Below are 11,478 nucleotides of genomic sequence, written 5' to 3'. Positions count from 1 at the left end.
TAGTGGCTGCCGCTCCCGGTCGTGGCCTGGCGAGCCCTGCGGAGAGGGGGCCGGGCCGGCCACCGCCGCCACGCGGACCGCGCCCCCCGGCACCTGCGGAAAGTGAGCGGCCGAGGCGGACGGAAAGGTGTAGTCCGGAGGTTGGGCCCGCTCAGGGGACACGAGTGGACTAGTCTCGTCCATCCCTGAGGCCGCGGGCTCCAGGACCCGGTGCGCTTCACACAGCTGAGATCCCGGCTGGGACCAATCCGCGAAACCCCCAACCCTCCCCGGGCCAACCAGGTCCCGACGCCTCTTTGGCCCCGCCCCTACCTTCCCTGTTTACTTGGCGACGAGTAGACACTACCCCTCGCGGGCGAACGGCAGCCAATCAGAAACAATGCCTACGCAATAGCGTCCTCAGCACTTTTCGCTGATCACTTTCTGTGAAGACTGCGCATGCTCCAGGAGCCAGCCCCGGGTCAGACACTCCTTCTGCTCTTACCAGCCCAGCCCCGCCCTTAGATTCCGATTGCTGGCCCTTGTTTGGAAGTTTACGGTAAAACAGCCAAGCTCCTCAGTCACACATTCTAGTGATGTATATATGTCATTCCTAATCTCCCAATTCGTCCCACCCTCTCCTTCTCCCCCTGTGTCCTCATGTCCGTTCTCTACGTCTGCGTCTCTGTTCCTGCCCTGCAAATAGGTTTATCTGTACCATTTTTCTAGATTCCACATATACGCGTTAATATATGATATTTGTTTTTCTCTTTCTGGCTTACGAAAGCACGGAGTCAAACTCTGGACCGCCAGAGAGGTCCTACATCATTGATCTTATAGGACTATATATTTGGTCAATCATTTCAAGTCAGCTAATCATCATTAATTTTATCAGAGGCTCAGTCACACATTTGGTAATGTGAGAAACAATCCTGTAAAACAGGCAGAATACAAGTAATATAGCTAGTAACATTAATAAAGTCATAAGTGTTTATGCTAAGAACTTCTCTTATGTGCAGGCTAATATCTCCCCAGGTCGTCTAATCAGTCTGTTCTTCACTAATCGCTATCTTTAAGGGAAATGATACATTGGAATTGTACATAAAGTTCACCAAATACGTCTGTACACACAAGGATTGAGAAAGGAATGTTATTTTCTAAGGAGTTATATGGTTGGCGCCGGAAGAAAAATTGATCTTGTATTTCTGCTATTGGGGAGGTCTGGTTAATACATAATGCAGATGCACAATGCACACTGGAGAGGAAGAAAGCCCAAACTGGCAGAGGAAATTTTTAAGTTTTTCTTGTCTTGCCTTAAAATGTGAATATTTATTTCATCATTGGGAAAAGAGTGAATCAAAGACATTTGAGTTTGAACTCCAGCTCCACATTTATTATTTTGTATGTTACTTAACTTTCTAAGCCTCAGTGTCTTCCTCTATAAAATGAGAATAATTATCCCTTCCTCAACTGGTTAAATAAGAATCAAGATAACGTACATAAAAACTTAGCATAGGGCTTCCCTGGTGGCGCAGTGGTTGGGAGTCCGCCTGCCGATGCAGGGGACATGGGTTCGTGCCCCGCTCTGGGAGGATCCTGCATGCCGCGGAGCGGCTGGGCCCGTGGGCCATGGCCGCTGAGCCTGCGCGTCTGGAGCCTGTGCTCCGCAACGGGAGAGGCCACAGCAGTGAGAGGCCTGCATACAGAAGAAAAAAACAAAACACTTAGCACAGTGTTTAGTACATAAAAAGCACTCAGCGAATGGTAGCTTTTTATCACTGCTCAGGTTATTGGGTTTTTTTAAATATTTATTTATGGCTGCATTGGGTCTTAGTTGCGACACACAGGATCCTTCACTGGGGCGTGTGGCCTTCTCTCTAGTTGTGGCATGCCGGCTCCAGAGCGCATGGGCTCTGTAGTTGCAGCACTCAGGCTTGGTTGCCCCTCAGCATGTGGGATCTTAGTTCCCGACCAGGGATCGAACCCGAGTCCCCTGCGTTGGAAGGCTGATTCTTAACCACTGGACCTGAGGTTATTGTTGATGTTGTTTTTGTTTTTACATTTAAAGTAACCAACAGACTAGAGGCATGGGTTTTCTCAAAAGATGACCAGACCCCTAGTAACCAATATTTTAAAATCATTCTTCCTTGAATCTAATTATTGCCACAACTAAGTAGAAGTACTGAACTGAAAGAATTGTTTAATTGTATGTACGGTGTTAAAAAACAAAATTCAACTGGATAAATTTTAAAGATCTTACGGGCTTTATTCAATGATTCATGAATTGGGCAGCATCCCATGTAGCAGACAGAAAGGCGCTCTGAGGAGCTGTACAACGTGAAAGACCTTTATAGGCAGCAGGCCAAGGAAGTTATAGCTGAAAGCAGATTGGTTGTGGCAACGTTCACCTTCCTTTCAGGCCGGGATGCAGGGGTCTATCAGAAAGATTACCTCACTAGGGCTGACCAGGTGAGTCCAGATTGCCTCGTTTAAGATTCCATGTCTGGGAGAGGCTGAAACTGTAATTAAGTAAAGTATTAAGTTTGGGTTTAGTGACATAGGGCTTAGCATAAGTGACTCCCTTTGGGGCCTGTTGTCTTGTTTTTAACCATGAGAATATCTTAAACTTTTTTTTTGCCAAATAAACTATTCTAGGCAAAGGTCCATACAGATGGTTCAATTTCCCCTTTCAGTTACAGACATGTTATTTCCTTTTCCTAACAAGACATCAAATAATTAACTAATACTTGCCTCTTATGTCCCAGAGGCCATAGCCACAGAGATGACCTCTTAGTATTATTCATCTCATTTAGCCCTTAAGCTTCAAATTATGGTCAAGGAAAGCTCCAAGATTCAGAGTTCTCCCTTGAATTCTGAGTTTTCTCTATGGAAAACCCTCAGAAATTATTTCTGTATTTACTTCTTAGAACTTGATTCTCCTTTTACTGAAAAGTGTCAATACATTCTCTATTGCCTTTTAAGAGCTAGCACCTACCAAATGCTAAGCATGTGGCAAATATTGTTTTTTGTCCACTACATAGATTAAGCCACGTAACCGGCATTACAGCCCTTATGATGTTGGAAACTGAGTAAAATAACTTGCTTGTGGTCATGCAGCTGGTAAGTGGCAGAACTGGATCAAAATCCAGGCAGACTAGCTCCATGCTTTTAACACTATATTGCTTCTTATTAATTAGTTCTGCGAAATGTGTCTCATGTTTACCCCTTTCTTTCCATCCTCACTGATATGGCATTAGTTTTGAGACTCTCAGGATGTCTTAGCTACATTGTTGCAATAGCTTCTGAGTTAGAGTCTCTGCTTCCAATCTCTCTCTGATCATCTCTGGGTATCACTGCCAGATTAATTTTCTTAAAACACTGGTTTTATTGTGTCACTGCTCTGATCAAGAAACTACAAGTTTTTTATTATGGTAAAATATATGTAATATTTATCATTTTAACCATTCATAAGTGTCCAATTCAGTGACATTAAATACATTCACAGTGTTGTGTAACCATCACCACTATCTATACCCAAAGCTTTTTCATCATCCCAACAAAAACTCTGTACCTGTTAAACAATAACATCCTCTTCCCCTGGCTCTTGGTAACCTCTAGTCTACTTTCTGTGTGTACACATTTGCAGATTCAAGAAACTACATTTTGCAAACTGTATCTTCTACTTTTTCAGGTCTATCCATAATTTGACCACAATCTATTTAACCTTATTTCTTCATATTTTCTAAATACACATTCTCCAATTTAATATCTGTTTTCTTGACACTCCGTTCCTCAACTATTGTAATTATATCCATAGTTAACACCACACAGTTCAGCATGTTGAACCAGTGAGTTAGAGCTGGATTGAATCTTATAGATTGGCTAGTGCAATCTCATTTCACAGGCTAGAGAGCTTACCAACTTGCTTGAAGTCACACACAGTTGGTGGCAGAGATGGAATTTGAAAACAGAATCCAAATCTTTTAGAACTACAGTTTATTGAGCACTTACAATGTCAGACACAGTACTGAGCATTTTACATTGTATTTTCATAAAAGTCTTGGGGAGACTTTATCATTATTACTATTATCATCCTTTCTACAGATTAGGAAATCCAAATTCAGAGAAGCAATTTGCTTACTCTCTTCATTCGCCTGCCTTCTCTTAATAATTAAGTATATAATAATTAAATATAGACTTGGATTTTTCCATGTACATGAACCTTTTCTTCTCCACATCGAGGCCGTAAATCCTATGAGAGCAGTGTTCATGTCTGCTCTAGCCTGGCAGAATCTAGCATCATGCCGTATTCACATTATTCGGTAAATAAACATATGGATAAACCGGTTGGTGTGCATGGTATTTGGGAGGATTTGTTCCAATCTTGGCACTGTATTTTAAATACAAAGGATATGAGTCATGACAACGGCAACACAAATCCGTATAATGAATGCAAAAGTGCCCTGATATCATCACAATACTGGCACAGGGCTGATACTCATGAAACTGCAGTTGCCCTATCCTGCGCTTCACAATTTACAAAGCCGCACCTCAAAAGTCAGTTTTGGGTTCTGTCCTTTAGCTCCGCGTCGGTGCCAATGACAACTGTGGAGATGGGAGCAGGATCGGAGCCGCTTGTGTAGGTGGTGACTGTTGCTTCTGACGCAGCTTTGGTTTTTGTTTGGTTTGGAGTTGACATTTCAGCTAGGTTACCTCTTGGTAGGCGAGACCTGAGTTCTCTGGGTGGCTGAGGTGGAACCGTGGGTCAGCCCCACCCCTCTTTCTGGTATTTGGCCCAGGGCTCCCGCGACACTCAGCCCCGCACAAAGATGGCGTACCGCCCACGCTGGGCCAATGGGGAGTGGCGTTGCTCCCGGTTGCCTAGGTAACAGCCAATGGGCTGCGGGAATTGTGCCCAGTGCAGCTGCCCAGGATGGCGGCGTCAAGTGCGGCAGGCACTGGAGGTGGTGGCGGAGAGGCAGGTGGCAGGGGCGAGTCCGGCGGAGCGGAGGTCCGTCAGGGCGAGACGGTCATCCCGGAAGGCCGAGCCCAGGTTGGCTGGCAGCGCGAGTGGGAGGGGGCCGGGAGAGTGTGGTCTGGGAGGGACTGAGGAGCCCAGCCCGAAATGACAGGGGCTGCGGGAGCGCGGCTCCATCCCGAGGGTTGCTGCCCCGGAGGTCCCAAACGCGGGCCTCCCGTCTCTACCGCGGGGTCCGAGGCCCGAGCCCATGGCCTCCGGGATAGAGATCGGGGTACGTGGGCGCTGTGTGCAGAGGAGATCGCAGACCAGTGTGAGCAAAAGACCCCTCCCGCCCTGGAGAGCGGACCCGGGGTGAGGGAAGTAGCGGTGCTGGAAAGCCAGAACCGGGTGGGAGAAGGAACCGGACCTCCGGGTGGGAGGTCGACGAGTAAGTGTTGCCTTGTTGCGGTCTAGGGCTTTGTTTGCTCTGGGTCCGCCTCTATCACACTCTGGCGGAGAGACGTCCCTCACACACATCCTTGGGAAGTAGGATGCTTAGATTAGTTGATGGTGGCATCCCTACTGTCTAGCATCTCCAAACTGCTTAGGTACCACCGGGAGTCACTCGGTTGTATTAGAACCCAGCCCAGGAATTTTACTTTCTCATGAAATAGAATAGTATCCTGGCACCCCAAGGCGTCTGGGGTTTTTCTGTTTGTTTTGTTTTGTTTTGACCTTCTTTCTGGTGTCAGGATTTTCTTCCCACTTTCTTCAGTCTAGCTGTCCCACAGTCTTCCTAAATAAGACCTTTATCTAGTAGCGGTACATTTGTTTACTTTTCCAGTGGAAGGAAGAATTATAGTGAAAGAGACTTACAGACTTAAAACAAAGACAGTTATTTTAAGCTCACTTAAAATACTTTGAAAAGAACATTTGACTTTTTGTTCTAGGTCCATTACAAGCCTGATTTTTGTTCATCAAAGCCTTCATTTTCTTCTCTTTAGGATTCTGAATGCCTAAGAACTGCTTTCTTTATAACTGAAAGAACTTTCAAGACTGTCATACCCTGGGGAGGGTGGCTTTAGGGGGACAATGTGAAGCTATATGTAGATAGTTAAGGTGGATGCCTCCAAAAAATATTCTTAAACTGAAAATCTATTCTCTTTTATGTTAGTTTTTTTTTTTTTAATCCTCTGGATTTGGACACAGGTTACTGTGGATGCATAAATATTTTTTAACCAGTTTGATTTGTGAAATTAAAAAAAAAGACAAATGGAATGGAAACAAAAGTTCTCATTCCTGTCTTCGAGTTCTGTTTGGAAATGTCTGGGGCGGGAGGAAATAAAGATAGCAAGGATATAGTCTATTGTGTAGACTAATAGTGTGTTGGTTTATAGGCACAAAATAGTCATTTTCTTTCAGATAAATGTTTGGATTGATCCTTTGCAACCCATCTATCAAGAGAGAGAAAGGGTGGGTATCCGTTAAGAAGCATGAATCATCTTGGCTTTGTAACTAGATTCCACATGTAAATCTGAAGCCTAAACTCCTAGGCCATCTGTTCTCTTTAAAAAGATTTTTTGAATAGCTGATACAAATACTGATTTGCATTCCTTATTTTTTTTAATATACATTTATTTATTTTTGGCTGCGTTGGGTCTTTCTTGCTGTGCGTGGGCTTTCTTTTCTCTAGTTGCGGGCAGGCTTCTCATTGCAGTGGCTTCTCTTGTTGCAGAGCATGGGCTTCGTTGCTCTGCGGCATATGGGATCTTCCTGGACCAGGGCTCGAACCTGTGTCTCGCAGATTCTTAACCACTGTGCCACCACGGAAGTCCCTGCATTCCTTTAAAGTATTGGTTTTTTTAGTCTGCATCAGCACTGGCTATACTTTATTAAACTAGATTTGTCTCAAGGACCATGGTTACTGATAGAGTTCTTTTGGGGGTCAGTGGCTATACAGCTATTAATTAGCATGGCTAACTACAGAAGTCATAAATGAAAACCCTGATTCTGCCTCAGGCAGTGACAATATCAATTATTTGGACACACGTAGAAGTTTCAAGTCAAGTGTGTTCAACCATGGCCTGAGACACATGGAGTATATACATGTGTTTCCTTTAATTAGCACTTCTAATTGTGTTCTTGGGAATGGACATCGTTTTGACAAGCAGCTATTGAAGTTTGCTGTATCTCCCTAGAACAAAAAGGAATGGGAATTTGTAGTATGTGCTTTTGAAAACAAACGGGAGAGGATGGTGGCAGGGATAGGTTGAGGTATGATGTTCCCATTACAATTGCTGTGTAACCAATTACCCCAAACTTAGCTGCTTAAAACAACCATAGGATGCTCACAGATTCTGTGAGTCAGGAATTGGGAGATAATCTCTCTCTGCTCCATGATACATCAGCTGGGATGTGGGCTCAGTGGCTGGGGACTGGAGTCATCTTGAAGGCTCCTTCATTCACTCCTGGTGCCTGGGCTAGGATGATTCAGAGGTGAGGGCTGCCAACTGGAAGCACCAGCACATGTGACTTTTTATGTGGCTCGGCCTCCGCTGAGCATGGTAGCCTCAGGATAATCAGACTACTTATGTGGTGGCTTAGGTCTCCAAGCTCAAGTTTACCAGTTAGCAAGATGGAAATTGCATTACCTTGTATGATCTAACCTCAGAACACACCATCGCTTCCATCACATTCTACTGGTTGAAGCAATCACAAACCTAGCCAGATTCATAAATGAGGAGTTAGCCACTACTTTTTGATGGGGCAGTGGCAAGGTCAAATTGTAGGAGAATGTATAAGACAGGAGATATGATTGAGAATATCTTTGGAAAATTCAGTCCACTCTATTTGGTAATGAGAAGCTAATCTTTCAAGTTTCATTGGCTTCTTTGAAATATTTAGGATATATTGCCCAAGAGCTAACAGCATACCAAAAGAGTGGCTAGGTTTACAGTTGGAGGGGCTGGGTAGTACTCGGTCCCTAGATAATCCTCAAACTGGAGAAGAACCGTTCCCTTTCTTTCAAGTTCCTTCTACTGGTGGGATGCCACTGTTTGGGAGTTTCACATAGCCTTGAGAAAAAGTAAATGCACAAGAGGCTGAGCCCCTGTGTAGTCAGTCTGGCTCCTCAAATTGCACTGAAATAACTCCTTCCAAAACTTTGAATGGGGCTTCCCTGGTGGCGCAGTGGTTGAGAGTCCGCCTGCCGATGCAGGGGACACGGGTTCGTGCCCCGCTCTGGGAGGATCCCACGTGCCGCGGAGCGGCTGGGCCTGTGAGCCGTGGCCGCTGAGCCTGCGCATCCGGAGCCTGTGCGCCGCAACGGGAGAGGCCACAGCAGTGAGAGGCCTGCGTACCGCAAAAAAAAACAAAAACAAAAACGAGTAAAGACAAGTTAGTCAGCTGCTGCTGAACATTGAAAGGAAGTGTCCTTATCTTATCATCTTCCTGTAGAAATAGTGATTTTGCATTTATGTGTCACAACGGTTGTTTAGTTCTAAGATTTAGTAGAAGATGTAACCATTCATATTCTAACTTGTTTTTTTGTTGTTGTTGTTGTTGTTGTTGTTTTTTGTTTTTCTGTGCGGTACGCGGGCCTCTCACTGTTGTGGCCTCTCCCGTTGCGGAGCACAAGCTCCGGACGCCCAGGCTCAGCGGCCGTGGCCCACGGGCCCAGCCGCTCCGCGGCACGTGGGATCTTCCCGGACCGGGGCACGAACCCGGGTCCCCTGCATCGGCAGGCGGACTCTCAACCACTGCGCCACCAGGGAAGCCCTCTAACTTGTTTTGAAGGAATGAAATAGCTCAGATTTGTGCCATAAGCTGACTTTTAGTTCTCTGATGTAATTAGTTCTCAGAAGAGCTGATGGTGACCTCTAGCTGTCAACATGCCTTTCTGGACTGGAAAGCGTTTTCCCCAGTACTTTCGATGGAAAACTGCTTCTCTTCCTCTCATTAATGTTGTATTTGCAATGGAGTCATGTTGACCTCTACCCCAGGCATACTCTGATGCTGGGCTGATGATAAGAGGCTCGTGAGCCTGAAATTAGATGCTGACCTTGTGGAACATTGATGGGACAGAGATGGCACACCAGGTGCCAGCCACTGAGAAAATAGCCCCCCAGAGGTACTGAGGGGCATTAAGGCAAGAAAATGATCCTGGTCTTGGGATATCTTCTATGATGTGAGGGACCCTGAACATGGAGCTCCTGAGTAACTAGAAAAGTGAGAACATCCCTGTTTACCTATGGGAGTGACTCCAAACATCACCAAAAGAGCTTCCACAAAGCTGGCCTTCATTATGGGGGTAGAAATGAATGTCTCTCCATGTTTGGGTGAGAGCACAGGGCTTCTGCTCTGTTCAGGCCAGACTGTCTTCAAATCAGACCATTTCTGAGCTTTCAGCATCTGCATCAAAATCATTATGACATAGGCCAAAATTAGAATATCCCATAGGGTGCTGATAAAGAACAGATGAGTGGCTATAATTTACTTTTCCCCTACTTAGTACTTACCTTATTAGTCAAAATTGCTGATATTTTTTCAAAATGTCATTTGAATTTGTAAGGAAACACAAAAGATCCTGAATAGCCAAAGCAACCTTGAGAAAGAACAACAAAGCTGGAAGTATCATGCTCTCTGATTTCAAACTATACTACAAAGTTACAGAAATCAAAATAGTATGGTACTGGCACAAAAACAGGCACATAGATCAATGGAATAGAATAGACAGCCCAGGGCTTCCCTGGTGGTGCAGTGCTTGAGGGTCCGCCTGCCGATGCAGGAGACGCGGGTTCGTGCCCCGTTTCGGGAAGATCCCACATGCCGCGGAGCGGCTGGGCCCGTGAGCCATGGCCACTGAGCCTGCGCGTCCGGAGCCTGTGCTCCGCAAATGGGAGAGGCCACAACAGTGAGAGGCAAAAAAAAAAAAAAAAAAAAAAAAAAAAAAAAAGAATAGACAGCCCAGAAATGAACCCACACTTATATGGGGAATTAGTCTACCACAGAGGAGGCAAGAATATACCATAAGGAAAACACACTCTTCATAAATGGTGTTGGGAAAACTGGACAGCTACATGCAAAAGAACCAAATTGGACTACTTTCTCACACCATATACAAACAAACAAACAAACCCTCAAAATGGAGTAAAGATTTAAATGTAAGTCATGACAAATGTAAGTTTCATGACAAAACTCCTAGAAGAAAACGTAGGCAGTATGCTCTTTGACATCAGTCTTAGCAATATTTTTATGGATACGTCTCCTCAGGCAAGGGAAACAAAAGCAAAAATAAACAACTGGGACTTAGTCAAACTAAAAAGCTTTTGCACAGTGGAGGAAACTATCAACAAAATGAAAAGGTCACCTACTAGATGGAAGAAGATATTTGCAAACAATGTATTTGATAAGGGGTTAATGCCCAAAATATACAAAGAACTCGTAAAACTCAACATCAAAAAATCACACAGCCTGACTTACAAATGGGCAGAGGTCCTGAATAGACATTTTTCCAAAGAAGACATACAGATGGCCAAGAGGCACATGAAAAGATGCTCAACATCACTAACCATCAGGGCAATGCAAATCAAAACCACAATGAGATATCACCTCACACCTGTCAGAATGGCTGTTATCAAAAAGACAACAAATTACAGGTGTTGAGGAGGATGTAGAGAAAAGGGAACCCTCGTGCACTGTTGGTGGGGATGTAAGTTGGTGCAGCCACTGTGGAAAACAGTATGGTGGTTCCTCAAAAAATTAAAAACAGAACTACCATATGAGTGGAAGTGGAGCACTTCCACTTCTGGGTATTTATCTGAAGAAAATGAAAACAGTGCTTAGAAAAGATACATGCACCCCTATATTCATTGCAGCATTGTTTACAGTAGCCAAAATATGGAATCAATCTAAGTGCCCATCAATAAATAAATGGGTAAAGAAGATATGGTATGTGTGTATATATTCCATACACACACACACACACACACACACACAAATATATATATATATATATATATATGAATACTACTCAGCCATAAAAAGAAAAAGAATGAAATCTTGCCATTTGTGACAATATGGGTGGACATAGAGGGTATTCTGCTAAATGAAATAAATCAGAGAAAGACAAATGCCATATGATTTCACTTATACGTGGAATCTAAAAAACAAAAAATAATGAATAAACAGAACAAACAGAACAAACAGAGTCATAGATACAGAGAACAAACAGGTGTTTGCCAGAGGGGAGGGGGTGGAGAGATAAGAGAAATAAGTGAGGGAGATTAGGAGGTACAAACTTCCAGTTACCAAAAAAAAAAAAAAAAAAAAATGGAAAGAGAGAAATAGGGATTGCATTTTAAAAAATATGTCAAATGATTCTATTTGTCTCTGTTTATATTTATTGATGTTTTGGGTATCTTAACTCCCTTCTTATAGAATATCCTTGAGTATAAATATTCTTTTACCACTCATATGAAGCTGTACCTAGCCAGTCTCCAAATGTTACCAGGTTTTTTGTTTATCCTGTGATATATCTG

At 44.0% G+C, this 11,478-nt stretch overlaps 1 protein-coding gene across 1 annotated transcript in view; it reads right to left on the bottom strand.

The window, feature by feature from the left end:
* PI4K2A (phosphatidylinositol 4-kinase type 2 alpha) overlaps window positions 1–183 on the bottom strand; it is a 26,145-nt gene extending 25,962 nt beyond the window's left edge. Inside the window, exon 1 of the mRNA XM_007456218.1 lies at window positions 1–183. This exon is cut by the window's left edge and continues 294 nt beyond it. Within this exon, the coding sequence (XP_007456280.1) occupies window positions 1–183 (183 nt within the window).
* Window positions 184–11,478: the final 11,295 nt, after the last annotated feature.

Source organism: Lipotes vexillifer, unplaced genomic scaffold (genome assembly GCF_000442215.2).
Source record: "Lipotes vexillifer unplaced genomic scaffold, Lipotes_vexillifer_v1.1 scaffold184, whole genome shotgun sequence".
NCBI lineage: Eukaryota > Metazoa > Chordata > Mammalia > Artiodactyla > Lipotidae > Lipotes > Lipotes vexillifer.
Note: the sequence above shows the minus strand (reverse complement) of the source record. Positions and strands in the feature narration are given on the sequence as shown.